A 21930-nucleotide genomic window follows, 5' to 3' on the forward strand; every position below is an offset into this window, starting at 1 on the left:
CTTTCTACAATGTTCTACAATTTAAAATTTGTAAAAACTAGTTGTTATGCTTTAATAAATTTTATTATTTGTTGGTCATTAAAAAAAGAAATTTGGCTTGTTCATTCTTCTACATTGCCACTGGTAATCTAGTTATCGGTATATGAGAATCTTCTAAATGTGTATAAATTTTGTAGCCAACATATTGTAGATTTAGGAGTACATTTTAAAAAGTGTGTAAATAATTATTCTGATAAATAAAATAAAAGAAAACTATAAGTTAGTGTTTATAAACGTAACGAATCTCAAAAGAACATTTTATTTTTAGTTGGAAGACCATATTTCTTAGAACAGAAATTACATACTTAAAATTTTGAATATCCAAGTTGACATGCGTCTAATGTCATATCTAATTGAAGACTTTTAAAATGTTAACTTTCTATTTTAAATAAAAAAAATACTCTTAGAAGATAAAATTAAGGCCTAAACAAGTCTAACCGAGCTCGAGTTCATCTATATTTGAACTCCACTCATTTGATTTTAAAGAGCTTGAGCTAAAGCTCAACAAATTTCTAATTTTAATTTCATGTCTGAAGCTTGAGCCTATCTATTTATCAAATTCTTACATACTTAATTAATTATATTTTTAAATATATAACAAAACATAAATATTATATAAAATATATATATATCATAACTTTACAAAATATAATAGTTTTTTTATCTATTTATTTATATTTATTACATAATATAAACGTGATTATATTTACACAAATAAACTTGTTTAGGCTCACAAAACTAGTCAAACTCAATATGTAAAGGTTAAACTCGTTTATTAAACAAGCTTAAATTCAAGCTTTAACTCGTTTAACCTCTACTTCACTTCATAAAACGAGCTTCTCTAAAATAAATTTGGTAAAACTTTCATATTAATCACATACCTAAGTAGGGCTCTCCAAATTGTTTGACGCTTGCTCGAAAAGTGTTTTTCGAAAAATACTCATTTGATTTCGGACAGGTTTGTAAACGAGCCAATCGGCTGGGTTCAATTTGTAAATAAGCCAAGCATGAGCAAGTGTACGCTAGGTTCAGTTCCGTTGGCTCGAACAATTCACAATTTCGTAAGCCCTTTAAAATTTCCTTCACTCCGTCAATTTCACGGTTTCATTTGCTCGCTTTAAGTTTTCATGCCACTAGAAGTTTGTGTTCACGGCTTCACGCACATTATATTCAACTTCAAACTTTAGAAAATTTCAAACCGTAAAATAAGTAATAAGTAATAATCAGAAACACGCTCGACGCTGATCGAAAAACGTTCATAAAATTCTTCTTCAGTTTTGGCCCGGTTCATTTTGTAAACGAGCCAAGCATGAACAAGTCTTCGCTTAATTCGATTCGACTCGTAAACAGTCCCATCTAACATAAGAAAACATCATTTTTTTATATTTTACATACACTTTATTTTTAAATAATATATTCCAAGATTCAGTTTTCAAATACAAATATTATATTATTTATATTCCACAATTTGCCGGTAAGTTGTTTGGGTATAAATAATAATAATAATAATAATAATAATAATAAGTAACGGACGCATGAACCCCCATTTCTCGATTCCGAACGAACAACCAACAAACAAACAAACATGAAGTCCGTATCAGTATCAGTATCAAGAGACTTAATTCATACCATCAAATCATTACACTTCACATCCAGAACTCGGATTACTCATCTCATAACCGTCGGTAATTCGTTTTAATTTTTTAATTTGATGCTAGATCGTACTTGCTATTAATTGATTCAGTTTTGGTGATATATATAATTATAATTTATAGATCTGAATGTGTTGTTTATGTATATATATATATGTACTTCACTTGCTTTTGATCGTACTTGTTAATGAATGTGGAATAATGATTGAATTGAGTTCAGACGTAACTGTTGATTTCGAGGTTGATTGTGCAAATGATCCGAGTCGCTTGTGAGCTATACGAGATCGAAAACGAGCAATTATAAGCTCTAGCCTCACATAAAGCTCGTTTAGCTGTTGAGCCTGAGCTCGAGCATTGTGTGTTTTTTAGTTTTTACCTCTTTTTAAAAGTCTATGTATTAATTTGATAATTTCACACTGCACAGCTGAGCTCGAGCTGAATTTTGGCTCGTTTAAGATATTGGATGAGCTTGAGCTGAGCGTAGGCTCGTTTAAGGTGTTTTTCAAAATAATAAAAAAACGTATATAAATTTATTAATAAATAATTATACAAGCCGAGCTCGCATAAAATATTAAAAAACATATATCTTTATTATTATTACATAACTACTGATTTCGAGGTTAATTGTGCAAGTTTATGATCATGTAACAAATTAATTTGTTTCATAATGGTAGTGGTGCAAACGAGTCGAGCCACTTGTGAGCTGCTTGAGATTGAAATGATAAAAACCTTGAAACGAGCGGAGATTTTTTGAGCTCGAGCTTAGTCTGAGACTCGAATAAAGCTCATTTAGTTATGGTGACTGAGCTTGAGCCTTGTATGGGAAGCTCGTTTAGACTCATCGAGCCTTGTGTATTTTTTAAGTTTTTTTCCACTTTTTTTAGAACTATTAATTTCACACTGCACATCCGAGTTCAAGTCAAACTTTGGCTTGTTTAAGTTACTATGCGAGCTCGAGCCGAGCCGAGCGTAGGCTCGTTTATGGTTTTTCTCAAAGTATATACAAAAAAACGTATATAAATTAATCAATAAATACTAATACGAGCCGAGCCTGAGCTTGAAACAAAGACTCACGAGCCGAGCTCGAGCTCTCGTAAGTCAAAACGAGTCGCGATCGGGCTTGGCTCGGCTCCTTTACACCCCTGCATAGTTGTGATTTCTCAAGATTTACTAAAATTTTTTTGAAAATTTCATTTTGATGGTGAATCCTGGTTGTGACATGAACTAATTCTCCAGTTGTACCAATTGATTCAATTCTGATGCTAAATTTATAGATCTGCAGACGTTGTTTAGTTCAGTATATACTTCACTTGCTTTATTACGCTTGTTACTTACTGTATAACGATAAAATGGAAGTTTGAACCAGTAACATTAAATCCAGGCATAACTGTTCATATTTAGGTTGATTTTACAATGATTTGATCAATTTACTTGGTGATTTGTTACATAATTGTGATTTTCGGTTGTGCGTTTAGGTTCTGAAGCTTTTGTTCACTGTGTTGTTTTTCAGGTATGGTTATTACATCAGCATTGATGATATGGAAAGGACTGATGTGTATAACAGGAACCGAAGCACCAATTGTAGTTGTGCTTTCTGGGAGCATGGAACCAGGATTTAAACGAGTAAGTCGCCAGATTTATAACATAATCCATTGAAGTTATATTTTTCATTTTGATACAACTGAGGTTTTGACATTGTAATTTAGTAATCAAGTTTGCTTAGTGTATATACAAAGTAAGAACTATCAGTGTGCTTATAATAAAGTTTTAGTTTTGTTAGCGACTCTTTTAAAATGTGTTGCAGGGTGATATTCTGTTTATGCATATGAACAAGGATCCAGTGCGCGTTGGAGAAATTTTGTCGTTCACCGTCGACGTGAGTTTCTTTAGTTTCATTCGTTCTTTCAGTTTTTATCATTGTTTCAATTCAATATGTAAATTTTTATTAAAGATATTAATATTTTGAAAGGCTTATCAATGATTTTAAGGAAATGCTACTGTCGATTCTCTCTTTTTTTTTGAGTTACCTAATGTATATCTATGCTCGTATTTTGTTTAAACACAGGGACATGAAATTCCGATAGTACATAGAGTGATTACGGTATATACTGTTTCTTTAATCCCAATCTTTTTGATTTTATAGCTTTTTCTTCCAATAAATTTAATCAAAAGTTGATAATTAGACATATATGTTGTCTTAAAAAAGATTGCTGCTAGTAAAAACAAGTCATGTGTGAAAGAAAATTATTCTCAAAATAAAGAGAAATCAAAGTTATATTATTTTTAATTAAGTGACTTGGATGTTAATCATATACATTCAATTTTTATCTGTAATAGGTTCATGAGCATCACAATACTGGAGAGATTGAGGTCCTTACAAAAGGTATAGTACATTTCATATGCTAATTTTATATATGATTTTGTTTTACTTTATATATATATATATATATATATTCAGAACCTTCAAAAGGTTATTATTTTTAGCAAGTTTTTTAAAAAATAATTTCTTGAATGCTATTAGGAGACAACAATAGTTATGGAGATGACTTCTTTTTGTATGCCCAAGATCAAATGTGGCTGAAACAGGATCACATCACCGGGAAAGTGATCGGGTAAATTAATTCTCGTATATTCAACATTTACAAGAACTTATTGACTAAAATTCAAAGTCAAAATCACCATTCTTATTGTTATATTTTTTTTACAGTTTTTTGCCATATGCTGGTTGGGCAACGATCCTACTGACCGAAAAGCCGTTCGTCAAGGTTTGTCTTTGATCTTAAGTAAATTTTTATTATGTTTTGATTCAATGCTAGGTAAATCTAATATTAAGGTGATAAAAAATTATTTCAAGTAATATGCAAGTAAGTTGACTTATGTTGATGGACTAGGGCTGTTCACGAGCCCAACCGAACCGATCTAAGGCTTGCTCGTGCTTGGCTCGTATACAAACCAAACTAAGCCGATCGCCTCATTTACAAACTGAGCCAAAATCGACAAACCAAAATCGAACAAGCCTTTTTCTGAGCATTTTTCGATAAGCATCGAGCGGGTTTCTAATCATTACTTATTTCGTTTTGAACTTTGAAATTTTCTATAAATAAGAAAGTTTTAAGTTGGATATACTGTACATGAAAACAAACTTCTAGTAGCCCGAGAACTTGAAGCGAACAAATGAAACTATGAAATTGACGGAGTGAGGGAAATTTTAAAAGGGCTTAAAAAATGTGTGTGTATATATATATAAATTAATTTGAGCCAACCGAACCGAGCGTACCCTTGCTTGTGCTTGGCTCGTTTACAAAACAAACCCAGCCGATTGGCTCGTTTACAAACCGAGGCGAAATCGAACGAGCATTTTCCAAGCATTTTTCGAGCGAGCGTTGAGCGATTTGGACAGCCCTAAAGTTGAAACTTGTTTTTCCTGCACATCGAATATCGATACATTTGCACTTGTTTCGTACAAGTGTTTACTGCCCGAGTTTATACTTATTAATTCTGTTGTATGTGATGATGCAGTATATTGTAATAGGTGGTCTGGTACTGCTTGTAGTGTTTTCTAAAGAGTAGCCAAGCTTCTGATCCATCAAGACTAATGATTGTTATACACTTATACGTCCATATATGATTTCATAAGCAAATTAGTATACATACATGTAAACATGCACACATTACATATATAAATATAAATATAAATATATGATATAAAGTGACAATTTCTACCCATAATAATTTTATACAAATACATTGATATTGTAATAAATTGTTTTTCAATCATAGTTAACATGGGAATTACTTACAAAAATGTCTTGCAGGTTAACCCGATCTCCGTCCTTTGACTTTGACTATAAAACGACTCTTTTCAACCCAAACTCAAAACGAACCTAAAAAACCCGACAACTTGGCAATCGGTTTAATGCTTGTATATACAAAAAGAAAACACCATTCTCAAATGCTATCTAATCAAACCAACAATTATGATCTCTAAACATTTCAAAAAATGAACTATATTGACAGTTGCACGACGAGTTGTTAATAATAAGAATCATACAACACCAAACGTCGCGAACACAACATGCAAAAATACTTTCGTTTATCGACATACGCAATCGGGAGGCAACAAAACTTCCATTTGCTCTCAATATCAACTGCCACAACTTTGCCTTCACAGTGTGGACACGCGCCACTAGCCGGTTTTCGCCCAAGCTCTCTTGACTCTTTAATACAAACAAATAACAATTGCATACTATCTTGTTAGATAATAATAATAATAAGGGAGTTGAAAGAGTTTGAATACTTTTTATTGATGGTTAAATAAGGAGAAATGAAGTATATATTTGGTGTAGGTTGGTTGTTAAGGGAGGTTGGGGGTGGGGTAGGGTGGAATGAATAACATGTGGTCAAACAAAAACATGTTTTCTTGTGTCTGATTGGTGTGCTAAGTACAGTTTAGAAAAATTGGACTTTGGGTCCAATGTTGGTACCATGAATCTTCTTAATTCTAATTTCTTAGTTTCTTACTACTTTTTGAGTTTTATCCGGTTCTGGTGCTTTATACCCCACGTGTATATAAGTTATTATTATGTAGATCTTTGTATTGTGCATTACACATAAGAGCATCCGTAGCCGTGGCTTTTATGTGAACGTTTTGGGCCAAAACGTCGGGCACACTACCCCAGTGCCCCCCACCCCGGGCGTTTTCAATCAATTTTTTTTAGGTAGCGTTTTATACATAACGTTCAAACGACACACATTTTGATAAATATAACCGTTGGGTATTAAAAAATATATAAAAAAACCTTTTATTTATACAATAAAACAAATCCCCATTTCAATATCTTTAAACCATCTTCTTCTCCATCTTTAATTTTTTTTTCAAATAACCCAACAAATACCCATCACTTTATATAGAGCAATCAAATTCTCAACCGATAATTAGGGCAGGGTCATGAAGATGGACCCATGAAGAAGAAGTAGCGTTAGCAAAAACTTGGGTCTATGTTTCCGAAGACTTGGACCCCGTGGAACAACGAACGTTAGGTTTTTGGCCACGAGTTTTTAACTATTTTGTTTCAAAGGGAAGATCAAACGATCGTACAAAACACCAGTTGCGTTCGAAATGACAAAATATGACCAGACAAATAAACACTCTCGATAACGACCCATTTGAAATCATAACGAATGTCAAACGTCGATAGAATTAGGAATATTATTTTTATGTATCTTGTTTATTGAATAAAGAGTTCTTTCAAGTATTTATGAATTTTAAAATTTTTAATCTATGCGTTTTTATGTATTTTTTATTTGTTGAATGGAATATTGATCTATTTTTATTTTTTTTAGTTTTAATTAAAAAAACGACTGAATAATTATTGCTGCAGAGTTTTTGAGAAGAATTTTGACTACACCTCTTTTATGTAAAATGTTGAAATGTTGACTGGGCGTCACATGACTTGAAATGTCTGGAGGTATAACATTTTGACTACGCATGTTTAACACCATGCGTAGTCACAACTCTCCATCTTTAGGTGTTATAAGCCACGTGGCGTTCAGTCAGTATTTCAAACCCACAACTCTCATGCAATCATTAATTATCCTCCCCCCCCCCCCTCTCTCTCTCTCACAAATCGCCTTACATGCAAAAATGTGTACACAACTTTGAAGCGGGGTGATGTAGAGGAGAGTTTTGGGCCAAAATGCCACCCACAACTCTCCCACTACGCATGGTCTAAAGACATAAAGTAAACGGTTTGGTGTAAACGAGCCGAGCTGAGCCTGAGCTCGACAAGACTCGAGCACTTTTTCTAAAGCAGTCATTACATAACAATTAACAAGCTAACCTAGATCGTGTAATTTCTTGATCACTTGTTCATATTTTATAATCTTATACTTGTATACATGTGTATGTTATGTACAACTTATACATCAATTTATGTTAAAACATTTATTTAACTTTCTAGTTAAAATAGATTTTATATTATATTTAATGCCATATTTTAAGTTACTAAAATTGATATAAAAAACATTTTAGTTAAAACTGATTATACATTAAACATTTATGTAATGTCATTTCTAAAGTTACTAGAGAGTTGATAAAAACTTTAGAAATTCCAAGTTTTTCTTTTATTTTATTTTTTATTTGAGTTTTTCAACTTTATCTATATTCAGGTTTTTCAATTTAAAAAAGTATGAATATAAAAAAGAAAAGTTGATACTATCTATTCGTAGATTTGCTTGGGATTTATAATAGTTGTTGTGTACCTCATCTCTTTATTTAATTTTCTTAAGAAAATCATGTATGATTAGGGGAAAAACCGATTCAAACTTAGCGTAAACGAAATCGAGTGAAGTTTAAAACTCACTGAGTAATCTAAATCGAGTATGATTGTATGAGTTTCATATACCAAAAATGCTTAACTTCACAAATTTAATTATAGCACGAGTTTGTTAGCCTAATTGATGGAATGATGGTGCGTCTTTGGTTTGGTGGTCCAGTGCCAGAGACAGTCTCTTAAACTCTCAAAGATCCTGGGTTCAAGCCTTAAGAAGTAAAAGAAATGTGTCTTTTGAAAAAATTAATGATAAAAAGGTTTTCTACTTACTACTGGATTATTATAAGTTATAACTCGTCATGATATACGTATAGAAATATACATAATACATAAGGTGGACAACTTATATAAAACATCCTTTTCATATTATCATATATGGTGGTTATATACACATCAGATTGAACTTGTTCTTATCAATTGAAATGGACTTTTAGTAATGAAAAAGTGTCTTTTGGGTATTCAGTTGGGTCATCTTTTATAAAAATTAAGATGAAGTATCAACTATTGAATTCAAATGGTATACACTATACTATGGGCGTGAGGGAAAAATATTAAGTTTTGTTGTATTGTAATTTGGGTACAACTCTTTCATATTAATGTATTTTGAACACCAAAGTTATCAAAAAGGTTTTGTAACAGTCAGAAAATGTTCACTAGTACCATGTTAATTAATGTGATAAAAAAAACGCATTTTCCGTTGGACAAGTGATCTTCAAGAGACTAAAAGTTGAAGGTCAGTGAAAGTTGAATTCGAACTTGAGACCTCTACTAGAGAGACTGAGACGCTTATCACGTGTATGTTTTGGTGTTTTTTTTCCTAGTTTCTTCAAAAAGTGTTACAATCAAAAGTTTGGAATGCTAAATTTGAGTTATTCTTTTGGTTATTTGATTATTTTAATTACCGAGTCGACATGTAGGTTTCAATATTTAAAACAGAGCTGCTACAATTTTATACAATTTTCTTTAAGAACTTTTAGTCTTTAACCCATCACGTAGCAGTAAAATTAATTTCAATTTGGCCCCCCACCGAGTTTACTTATATCCATTTTCTTCTTGAACCTTTATTTAATTGTCAATGCCATAGGACAAACAATTTGGACCAAATTTGTGGCGAACCCAACTTGATCACATTACTGTACTAGAATATAAATATAGACCACAAGGGCTCTTTTATATTTAAAACTAACTTTCCTTTTTGAAAACAAACTTTATAGCCTGACTTTTACCTTGAATTTTATATCACACTTATAGAAACTAGACTTTAGGCGTGAATGTTTGAAGACTGGGATGGATCAAGTCTAGAACGTTAGAGAGTCAATGAAGGTGTATTAGAATTTAGAGCAATTGATGGTCGGGTTGGGTTGATTATGGCCATTTATGGTTAAACTAGAGTCAATGGCGGCCGATTAGGGTAACTAATGGTTAATTGGGGTCAATTAGGGCTACCGGGAGCTATTATAACTCTTAAGATTTGTTTCTTGCTTAGAGCACACAAACACAAAGGTTTTTTTTTTTTTTGTTAAGTATTAACATTTGCGGAATGATCAGTTTGGTAACTAATTTGTACTAGAACATATGTACTTGAACATGATTTAACTGACAATTGGTCTGAAGCGGATTTTACCCACAGCTACTTAATGTTAGTTCCATTAGGCACATAGTTGCCACTATCTATCTCATAGTATGAACTTCTATCAAATAATATAGGACACATGCTTGTTTTGTCTCCGATTCAACCGATTTGGACATGGTTTTGACACCTATACACATAATATCTAAGATATTGTTAACAATCCCAACTACTTAATGTAAGTCCTGCTACGAACATAAGAAACTTTTATCGAAGTAGAAATCTAACACAAAATTGACGAAATTGCAACGCACATGATTCTGTGAATATATAATAATGTTTTGAAACTACAGGGTTCAAATTGCAACTTTTTAAAGCTTAGGTACTTGATTGATGATTACTTCAGCTGTAACGGGGTCACCTATATATGTCAGGATTGATGTCAATATTTAGAAGCTTCTAAGTTCTAACACTATTACTTTGGTCAAAACTTACATTCATATACTATGCTCTGGTTAAGATTTTAATCACACGTTTTTATTTTTCTAGAAGACATAAAATAAAGATAAAAAATAAAAAAAGAGAAATTTTGTCTCTTACACTTTATTGAAATTTTACATAGTCATCTACGTCGGCAAGATATATTTAAATGGATTAGTCTAATGTTGCTATATACATCACTACAGTGATAGTTGCATATTTAATATCTTACATTACATTAATCAAATATTATTTGTATTATCTATTAATGCATCCGATGATCGAAACATGGTAAAGAATTTTGGATCTGCCACTACGGGACTCGTTGCTTGAGACTTATGTGGAGATGACTCCCATCTAAGCAAATCTAACTGTGCAGAGCTTTCCTATTCGGCAAAACCCAAAATGTCCAAAATACGTTGATGGTATTTAAGATCATATTCTTATGAACCCACCATCACTTTTATCTATAACCGATATGAGATTCTGCTAAGGCATTACAAAAGTAGGGGTGGAATCCGACACAAATAAAATTAACATACTAAACATACAAATAACTAGAGTAATTTACAGTTTTGAACTAGAGTAATTATGTTATAAAAATAATATAGTGTAATAATAATTACTCTAGTTCAAAAGTTATAGTGTAATAATAATTAACCTAGTGTTAACATAATTACTCTAGTTATTTGTACACTTCTCACAATAAAAGTCATTTGTATTTGATCCAAACCCTACAATAGTAATCACCACATTTACAGAGTTCATTAGAATTACCTTACGCAAGTCCAACACCAAGTCAATCCCTACCTTGTAAGAATACACAAAAGAGAAAAACGACGAGTTTACACTACATGTTTAAAAAAGAAAAAAAAAGACGAGTTTACACATTACGTATTGCGGAAATTTGTACTATTATCAAACTCGTGACAACCGCATAATCACTTAAATTGAACAAGAGACACCAGACATTAGTTACAAAGAATATGGCATAATCACATTGCTTTTTTACCTTAAATTTTGAAACCTAGAAAGATGTTGAGGAAAATATATAAACATCATCCCTTGGTTACCTTTTATACTTCTGGCTTTCGGGATCGCTAGATTCATGTATGACTTATTTAGCATGTTACCTACTTGTATATCCATTCATTTGTGCGCCCTCCCGATTCATCCATGTCTATAAAGATGCTGACCGCCTGCACGATGACAAGGCTTGTTTTATGTTGTGTGGCGTAAGTGTATAAAATGGTAAAGTAAAATGTTAACGAGCGTTTACCATTGCGCTTACAAGTTGAAAACAATCTGTTCCAGTAGAGTGAATCTAGTTTGATTGTGTAATTATATAAGGGCCAATTTATATGTAAAGCCAAAAATAATCAGAATTTGCCAAACACTGAAACAAATGGATTAATAAAGCGAGGCTTTTTGATTAATATAGTTTACACGTTTATATTTTACCTTTTTAATATTAAATTTATTTTTTTGGTTTTTTATGTAAAATATTTAAAATTAGTTCAGTTAAGGCTATTTTAAAATCTATAAAATAGTCTATCAATTAAAAATCAGTTTAGTTAAAAATATATCTATAACAAATTATTCGCTGTAGTAGCTAATAGCTTTACCCTCGAGGTGACGGTTTCAACTCTTAAAATCCAATTAAGACTAAAATCGCTCAACTTGGGTTGTACTGTGATAATGGGTCAAAATGCAAATATTAGCTAAAAGAAAAATGGATCAAACTGGTTAAGCGGTCAATAATTGCCTAATATTTAAAATCGTTTTTTAAACGTACGTATGCTATAATTTATGATAATATAGTTTTTGTAATCTTATATTCACAAAGACAAAAAAGTGTAGGCAGGGTGGCCCGATCCAGCCCATTTTGACCCACGCACGATATAGAAAATAAAAGTACCTTTCCGATTCGAGGCCGTTCTTTCACCTTTTCCAGGCTGTTTCGAATATGAGAGACCGCTCCCCAGCATTTCAATGTATTTGCCACGTCATCAAGCCTCAACAAGTACTCTTCTTCAGTCAGAGGAAAGGATCTCTGTGACGCAAATTAATAAACAAAATATCCGAGCTCAATGTTTGGAACCGTAAACTTCAATTTCAAAGGTTATAGCTTACCTGCTCCATGTACTTCCACATGACATTCATTGCAAGTAGATTTTTACCCATGAAATCCTGCACCATATTGAAGCAATAAGTTTATATTTATGTAACCGTGAGAACCCTATAGGTAAACTCACGGGGCCGACCAATACATTGCCAAGGGGGTTAAAAAAGGCAATAAACTAGTGAAGCTGGATTCAAACGTAAGACCTATGCTAGAGGGGTCAGGCGCTTTCCACCAGGCCTGTAAACCAACTGAACGTCCAGTGAACCATTCGTTGGAAGTTCGTTTGTTTAATAAACGGACCTAAATGAACAAAAGCTTCTGTTCATTTAGTTAAACGAACAAACATGCATGCCTCGTTCGTTCATTTATGTTCGTGAATGTTCGGTTACGTTTGTTCATTTATGTTTGTTAGTTTACGTTTGTTTAAGTTCGTTAATATATTCATTTAATTTTTTTAAGCCCATTACAATTTAGTCTAGTTCCAATAATTAGTCTAGTTTCAAAAACTTTTTAACTCAGTTATGTTCGTTCGTTTAACTGTTCGTGTTCGATCGTTTGTTTGGTTAAAAGGTAAACGGACAAACACAAACATCGTTCGGTTTGTTTACAGGCCAGGCCTACTCACCCCCTTGAAGGTTTTAGTAGTAACTTCAAGGGTGATGAAATAAGGATGATAAATATCAAATCCTAAAACTAAAGAAAGATTACAAATACAGCGTGTACCTTCTTTATAAGTTGAACATCATAGGATCGTCCATATTTCTTCCTAATAAGTGTTGCCAAATCAATACCAGAAAAAGCAGAATCATCTGCACCGATAAGTCTTTCTAGATTCTCTCTGAGGAGTTCATTGTTAACCTGTAAAACTATAGGTCAATCGTTGCAGCTAAGATGCAATATCTATGTATGCATGTCTATTATATAATACAGAAATAAATAATTAACATGGTGCATAAAACAAACTCTATAGGAATAGGTAATAATATTATATTCTATGCCTGATAACAGTATTCTCATGCCCTCAAAGTTACAAAAGATCTCGACCATCTGTTTATAATGTGAAATTATTTTTAGAGGCTATAAAAAGTGAAAGAAAATATATACAGATATACTTACTGATTCAGGTTCACTATCAGAAGATTCATCTTCATTCGCACTGTCATCAGAATCATTTCTTTTTGCATCATCATCCATCTTACTAGAGCAAATATGATGCCAACGTTTACCTATACAAGAACCATGTACAACGTACTGCCTCTGGAAAATTACTGATTTACTGCCAGAAGGACCTAAACCTGAATCACTCAAGCATGGTAAATTACGATTCTGTCCTCTCAAAACATACTCATGACCTCCAAATGACCATGTACAAGGAAGACTGGCCTGAACGCCTACCATATTCTGCAAACAACATCATGGATTATTCATCATGTTCTGGTGAAATTTAAAGGTAATAAAAGCATTCATATAACTTTAATCTCAATATTAGATATACATTTAACTTTCATGGTTTATAGACCATATTCCAAAGGTTAATATCATAATAAAACTATGCATAAAAAGCCACACAGTCCAGTTTTGGTATATTAAATTCCCTACTCTTGTTTAGAATGCAAGTATTTGTGGAATTAATGATAAATGTCGGCTACTAGCACACTCGTTATATATGTGAGGATATGTAAATGGTTCTTTTATTGACGTAGATGTTCCGTAAATTATTTTGTTGACGTGGAACACTTTATATACAAATTTATACCATCTTATATGATCAAAAAAATCATCATCAACAATTTTGCACATTGTGAATGTCACTTATTCAAATTTGACATGTTTAAGAGGTAATTAGTCATTACTATTTGTTTGAATTACACAAGTGCTTGTAATTTAGACAATTTTATAGACTTTTATATGCCAAAATAAGGTTGACTGCGTTCAACATGATAAAATATGTTGATTTTTTTTATGGATTTAAAAATTTACCAAATCCCAAAAATGGCCAAAATTTACATGATTTTAATGTCATTTGAAAGATGAAAATATGACATTAACTCTTTACCAAACCCCAAAATTTACATGATTTTACTGTCATTTGGAAGATGAAAATTCGCGGCTACATATATCATAACATAGTGAACTACTCAAATATTCTTCCACATTCTCTCAAGGCAAAATTACCTTTGAAAACCTAGTAAAGATTATCCTATAATACATCAAACTCAACCTAAAAGTGACTTCGTAAATTCCACCTCCAATTTAAAACACACCTATACCTAACAGTTTTCAGATCCAAAATCTACACAAGCATTTGCCTATAGCAATTAAGCGGTGCGTAATCAGTTAACCTAACTCCTAGTTTCTCAATTAAGCGCCCCCATTCACTTGCTAACACCTATAAACATTCTACTTTTCAAAATGAAAAGTAATAAGTTAGCCTAACTCCTAATTTCTAGATTATGTGCCTTCATTCACTTGCTAACATAAATTATAAACATTCAATTTCTACCGAATGAAAAGTAATAAGTTAACCTAACTCCTAGTTTCTCGATTAATCACCTTCATTCACTCGCTAACATCCATAAACATTCGATTACTTCATAATGAAACGTAATCAGTTAACCTAACTCCTAATTTCTCGATTAAGCACCCCCATTCACTTGCTAACACCTATAAACATTCAAATGCTTCAGAATGAAAAATAATCAAACCTAACTTTTAATTTTTTGATTAAGAACCTTCATTCACTCGCTAACATACACTATAAGCATTCAATTTCTTCATAATGAAAAATATTTCATAATCAGTTCACCTAACTCCTAATTTCTCGATTAAACGCATTCATTCACGTGCTAACATATGAAAAGTAATCAGTTAACCTAACTCCTAATTTCTCGTTTAAGCGCATTCATTCACTTCTAACATACATTATTAACATTCAATTTCTTCAAAATGAAAAGTAATCAACTAACCTAACTCCTAATTTATCGATTAAGCACGTTCATTCACTTGCTACCATATGTAAAGTAATCAGTTAACCTAACTCCTAAGTCCTATAAGTCCTCTAATAAGCACCTTCATTCACTTGCTAGCACCTATAAACAATCAATTCCTTCATAATGAAAAGTAATCAGCTAACCTAACTCCTAATTTCTCGATTAAGTGCTTTCATTCACTTGCTAGCATCTATAAACATTCAATTTCTTCATAATGAAAAGTAATCAGTTCACCTAACTACTAATTTCTCGATTAAACGCCTTCACTCACTTGCTAACATCCATAAACATTTGATTTCTTCAGAATGAAAAGTAATCAGTTAACCTAACTCCTAACTTCTCTCGATTAAGCACCTTCATTCACACTATAAGCATTTGATTAACACAACTTTCAACATGAGAATCGATTAACATAGATTTAGGATCAATTTAGACGTAATTTAGAGCAGTATGTTGAGAAAGAAGCTTACCGGAGGTCAATAAACTGAACGGAAAACTGAATCGAGAGTACGGAGGTGAATAAACAGAAGAAGGATATATATGTATATGTGGTGAAGGTGTGAAGTGAAGAGATCATAACCGTTAATATCACTAACCACTATTTGCGTCACGCAATCGGTTAATATGTGGCTTGCACGTTAAAACTGTTAACATTCGGTTCAGTTCGGTGTGCATGGTTTGATTTAGGACGGTTTTGAGCTAAACCTAAACAAATAACTGAAACTTTCGCTTTTGAATTTTTGAAATTTGTTCGGTTTTGATTTTTTAATTTCAGATTTTCTATTTGAGTTCAGTTTGAATTTTTGATTTTGCTATTTGAGCTTGAAATTTATTATAATAACCCTAAACTTTTGTATTAGATAACAAATGAATAAACATATATATGTATAATATATAAGATAATAATAATAATAATAATAATAATAAATAGAAGAAAAGAAATTGTAAAGGAAGTTAACATGTACCGCCATCATCTTCATCATTCCTAAAATCCGATAAAATGGCATGCAATTTGTTTTATTTTCAAACTTCAAAATCAACATGTAATATTATCTAATAAATAAATATAATCAGTGCATGGTTAATATTAATATAATAATAAATGTGAAACCCAAATTGAATAATACATAAACTACAACTTTGGTAGCCGACTTATCAACAAATTGTTAGATATTATCAATTGTTATTATCGCAAAGTTTACAGGAAACTCATTTATATATACACGAATACAAAAACAATTTCTTTTATCAAACCCTATATCGCATCCTCCTCTGCCCACCGTATATCCCACCACCGCAGCCGCCTGCAAATCGCTGGAGAAACCGCAGCCACCGCTACACGGGTTCTCGCTGACGCAGCTAGTAGTCATACACCATCGCTCGCCTCCGCTCTCTGTGTTTCCGCATTAAGCCGCTGCCACCGGGAGCTCGCTAAGTACCACCACCGTGAATCCTCCATCGTTGAAGGTAACGTCTAATATACGACTGGTTCTGCTAATTGTTCCCCTCTTGTTGTTTTCTCCTGTCACTTTGAATGTGAAAGATGGGTCTTAAACATGAGGGTTTATTGGGAAAACTCATTCTTATTTTGAAAACAAAATATGGGCGTTGTGTAACCTCGAGTTCCTATGTGATCTGAGTTATTTGCTGCTCTTGGGTTTCTAAATATTGTTCCTAATTGCTAATATAAGGTATTTAAAAAGCTAACAGTTTATGATCTTAAACCAAATGAATAAGTTATATTTTTAAGAAAATACGATAATCTATAAATGCAATTTAACTAGTATTAAGTTTTCCATAAATCAAGAGTATTTCTTTGAAATCCAACGAAGTAAATATTGTATAAAACAAGTATAACTATAAGACTACGAAGTTAAAGAGTTATTTTTATGGTATGGTTAAATATTATAAATGAGGCAGTTATAACTAGAACAATGAAAGTCAATACCAAAATATAATTTAAGTTACAATAATAACTGTAGGTTCTCGCGGCGTTTAATCAAGCTTAAGTTTTATTGCGGTTAACACCATTCCACTTATAAGGTACGGATTCTGTTTTTGTTTCCTCTTAGTATTAATTATATTTCGTTACTTCAGAGTACGGATTCTGTTTTTCTTCACTCATAGTATTGGATTTAGTCCATTTTATATTCGATGTCCGTCACTTCGTAGTGCGGATTTTTGTTATCTAGTTCGGTTTATTCGTATGATATGGTTATATTAATTTTATAGCATGCAATAGGTTATATATATTTTGAATTCATTATTGCATGTTCCTGTTTAAATATCTTTTAGTTATACGACTTTAGTTCAGTACTCTGTTACCCGAGCATTTCTGACTTGTCGTTGGGGCGTCAACGACATGGCACTTATCGTGACAGTGCGTAATCAAAGTTCACGGCGTCTCTGAAAGTACTCATGTAGTACCTTGGCCACTTAGAGGCGTATAGATCGATCTTAGCTCCGACTCCTGACTCCTGACTCCTGACTTCTGTTTGAGATGGAACAATGTGTGCACGCCACCCACACCGTCTCCTTGGTGCATGGACTAGCTAGCTGTGTACCCCTCTGTTTAGGCTCTGGGTGCTTCCGTATTACACGACCTATTTATTTTAACATCATCGTCGTGTATTTTAGTAATTATATTTTGTTTCGCTATATTTCTGGTCCGTTTTGATATGTGTATCTGCATTTGATTAAATTTGAGTATATTCAGATTACGTCCCGATCGTGTATCGGATTATGTTTCGCATCTAATTATAGTTCGGTCTAAAACGTGGTTTTCTATCCGCAATAGTTTCAGTTTTATTTCAGTATGTGTTTTGTCTTATGTATGCCTTTACCTGTACTATTGTTCTCTCCGCTACTGGGCAATTTTTGGCTCAGCCGTATTTTCTTGTCTGTGTCTGTCTTATTTGCTAACAGGTAATTCGGGAAATCGGGGAGATCAGTGATGAGAGTAAAATGAAGCTCAAGAATAAGGACTTGATTAAATTTTCTTTTATTTAAGCATTTAATAAATTTGACTTAGAATTTCTTTCAGTGTTTTTAACTCTTTTGGTTGCCATGGGATTCTTTTCATTTCATTTAAATGGTTTTTGTTTGGTCTATGATATCTGTAATAGTGACACGTCAGCCTGCTCCGGGTTGGGGTGTTACAGTTTTGGTATCAGAGCCCAGGCTCTTTCTTGTAGAAAACTTACACGAAAATAAGTAAAAAAATGTGAGTTAATGGGTAGACGTCGGGTTAGGATTTTCCTTTTCGTCTTTTGCGTATTCCGTAAATCCTTATCGTTCAATTCATACGTTATCTTACTTTCAGATGCCTCCTAGAAGACGTGTTAACCGCCAAAACGGGAATGATGCTGGAAACGACCCACCTCTTGCGACCCTTGTCGCTAACGCCGTCAATGCGGCTATTGCTGCGGCAGTCCCTAACATCATACAACAGTTGCAGCAGAACAATGCCGGTGGCAACAATGTCGGTAGTAACAACGCCGGTGGCAACAACGCCAGTGGAAACAATGTTGGAGGCAACAATCCTCCTGTTGGTATTCATGTCTGGCTTGAGCGTTTTCAAAAGCAAAAGCCAAAATCCTTTAGTACTGCTAGTTCTCCAGTAGAAGCTGAAAACTGGATCGCGCACATCGAGAAACTGTTTGAAGTGCTGGGTGTTGAAGATGTGTTTAAGGTTCGATTAGCTACTTACAAGCTCGAAGATGACGCTCACAGATGGTGGAAGACACTGAAAGCTGCCCGTGGTGGAGACAATTATGCTGCTACACTTCCTTGGAATGAATTCCGTACTTTGTTTTACCAACAGTACTTCACTGATGCTGATCGCAGTGAATATTTGAGAGAATATTCTTCAATTATTCAGGCTAATGATGAGCCCATCGTTGAGTTTAAAAATCGTTTCAGTCGATTGGTTAGTTTTCTTGGCCCAACTGTAGGCACGCAAGAACAACAGACCAACCATTTCAAGTGGGCCATTTGTGACCGAGATCGGAAATTTATCTTGAACCTCCGTTTTAATGACATAAATGAGATAGTTGATGCGGTTAAGAACCTTGATAATGATAAGAAACACCGCCAGAAATCTTTTGATGAAAGTCGTAAGCGGCCTAGAGAAAATAATCAGGGTCAATCTTCTTCTCAAGTTGGAACCGGACAGTCCCTTATACCCCGAGACCGTAGACAGCGTACTGATAGGAATTTCAACAATCAGCCACGAAATGGGGGAAATCGAAATCAGAATCATAGGCCCGCACAGAATAATATGCAACAACATCATAACCCCACCAGAGCTCAACCACTTAATCAACAAAACCGAAATACCCCTCTGTGTGGCACGTGTGGGAAACGTCATGGAGGTGCTTGTCGTCGAGCTGAAGGTCGTTGTTTTAGATGCGGAGATGCAGGACACATGATCAGAGACTGCCCTCAGCGGGACCCTAGGGCTAATACTAGGGAAGATGCTAGATCTGCTGCAGGAGGACGAGTTTTTACACTTACAGCTAATGATGCAGCTAATGCCCCAGGTATGGTTTCCGGTAATTTACAAATTGGTGATCGTGATACGTATGTTTTATTTGATACTGGTGCGACACATTCTGTGGTATCACTCTTATTTGCTAAATATTTAATGACTATGCCTACTGCCTTAGAGTACCCTTTAGTGATATCTACTCCTCTGAGAGACACCACTGTTATCTCTCACGTTTATAATGAGTGTCCAATCCGAATCAATTCAGTTATCCGTGCCGCAGATTTGTATCCTATGCATATAAGCGACTTTGATGTTATTCTGGGTATGGACTGGTTATCGCAACATAATGTTACGATCGAATGTCAGACTCGTCGTGTTTTATTTGGAAATCCTCAGTGTCCCGAAATTATCTATCAGGGGACCCAGCCTCGAAAATCTTTAAAAATTATTTTTGCGCTTAAGGCTCATAAGTTTCTATCGCACGGTTGTGCGGGATTTCTTGCTTCGGTTAAAGCTACATCTTCTAATGAACCCAAAATCTCCGATTATCCGACTGTTTGTGATTTTTCGGACGTTTTTCCTAAAGAATTGCCTGGACTTCCACCTGATCGCGAGGTAGAGTTTACTATTGATCTTGTCCCTGGTGCCGAGCCGATTTCTAAGGCACCCTATCGTATGGCACCTTTGGAGCTTAAGGAGCTCAAAGAGCAGCTACAAGAATTATTGGAACTGGGTTTTATTAGACCGAGTGTCTCTCCTTGGGGCGCACCGGTCTTATTTGTGAAGAAGAAGGACGGTTCATTAAGACTCTGTATTGACTATCGGGAGTTGAATAAAATCACCATTCGAAATCGTTATCCCTTGCCTCGTATCGATGATCTATTCGACCAGCTTCAAGGCGCCAAATGTTTTTCTAAGATTGATTTGAGATCTGGTTACCATCAGCTTAAGATCAAAGATTCAGATGTTTCTAAGTCAGCTTTTCGTACTCGTTATGGCCATTATGAATTCTTGGTGATGCCGTTTGGGTTAACCAACGCACCGGCCGTTTTCATGGACTTGATGAACCAAGTTTTTCGAGAATTTCTTGATAAGTTCGTGATAGTCTTCATCGACGATATTCTAATTTATTCTAAAAGTAAAGCGGAACATGAGGATCATCTTCGTATCGTACTCGAGATTTTACGTAAAAAGAAGCTTTATGCCAAATTCTCAAAATGCGAGTTCTGGCTAAGCAAGGTAGCGTTTTTGGGTCACATTGTGTCGGCCGAAGGCATTACAATGGACCCGGCTAAAATCGAGGCAGTCACTAATTGGCCTAGACCTACCTCAGTCTCAGAAGTCCGTAGTTTTCTCGGCCTTGCCGGTTATTATCGCCGATTTGTTGAAGGTTTTTCCGCCATCGCCCTACCCCTCACGCAACTGTTAAGGAAAGGGGTTAAGTTCTCCAGGAATGATGATCGAGAGAAAAGTTTTGAAGAACTAAAGAAGCGATTGGTTTCTAATCCGATTCTTACACTTCCTTCAGGCACGGGTGGATACCAAATTTATAGTGATGCTTCTAAGAAAGGTCTCGGCTGTGTTTTAATGCAGCATGGTAAAGTCATTGCATACGCCTCACGACAGTTGAAACCTTACGAGGTTAACTATCCGACGCATGACCTCGAACTCGCTGCAGTTATTTTCGCGTTGAAAATCTGGCGCCATTATCTTTATGGAGAGACTTGCGATATTTTCACTGATCATAAGAGCTTGAAATATATCTTCACTCAGAAGGAACTGAACATGAGACAGAGACGTTGGTTAGAACTTCTAAAAGATTACGACGCTATCATACAGTATCATCCGGGGAAGGCAAACGTTGTAGCCGATGCTCTTAGTCGGAAGAGTTCCGGAACGATAAATTCTTTTCAGCTGCAACCTCATATCCTCAATGATCTGGATAGATTGGGTATTGGTCTCCATTTTGGTGATACCAATGGATATCTAGCCAGATTTCGGATTGAGCCTGATCTAATTTCTCGAATCAAGAGTGCGCAATATGAAGACGGAGAAATTTGGGCAATTATACAGAATTTGGAGGGTGGTAAACAGTCAGAATTCAGAGAAGACGAACATGGCGTAGTTTGGTGTGGGAAACGGTTATATGTTCCTAGCGATTCCACCCTACGGGAGTCGTTGTTAGCCGAGGCTCACAGTTCACCGTTCTCAATCCACCCCGGATCCACAAAAATGTATCGAGATCTTCGTCAA

General features: G+C 34.3%; 2 protein-coding genes across 2 annotated transcripts; one reads left to right on the forward strand and one right to left on the reverse strand.

Annotated features, from left to right (window-relative positions):
* Nucleotides 1-1567: 1567 nt before the first annotated feature.
* Nucleotides 1568-4528, forward strand: LOC143534730 (uncharacterized). The gene is made up of 8 exons (XM_077029150.1): nt 1568-1724; nt 3202-3314; nt 3496-3567; nt 3757-3792; nt 4029-4074; nt 4213-4303; nt 4399-4456; nt 4508-4528. The coding sequence occupies exons 1-8, from the start codon at nt 1625-1627 to the stop codon at nt 4526-4528; spliced, it is 537 nt and encodes a 178-aa protein (XP_076885265.1). The 5' UTR covers nt 1568-1624.
* Nucleotides 4529-11001: 6473 nt separating this feature from the next.
* LOC143534749 (uncharacterized) lies at nt 11002-15731 on the reverse strand. The gene is made up of 6 exons (XM_077029166.1): nt 15659-15731; nt 13315-13599; nt 12922-13056; nt 12207-12263; nt 11992-12126; nt 11002-11272 (listed from the first exon to the last, which is right to left on the reverse strand). The coding sequence occupies exons 2-6, from the start codon at nt 13594-13596 to the stop codon at nt 11207-11209; spliced, it is 675 nt and encodes a 224-aa protein (XP_076885281.1). The 5' UTR covers nt 13597-13599; nt 15659-15731; the 3' UTR covers nt 11002-11206.
* Nucleotides 15732-21930: the final 6199 nt, after the last annotated feature.

The sequence above is a fragment of the Bidens hawaiensis genome, unplaced genomic scaffold, assembly GCF_021521415.1.
Source record: "Bidens hawaiensis isolate Kalapana, Puna unplaced genomic scaffold, B.hawaiensis_p1.1 tig00010302_1, whole genome shotgun sequence".
Classification (NCBI taxonomy): domain Eukaryota; kingdom Viridiplantae; phylum Streptophyta; class Magnoliopsida; order Asterales; family Asteraceae; genus Bidens; species Bidens hawaiensis.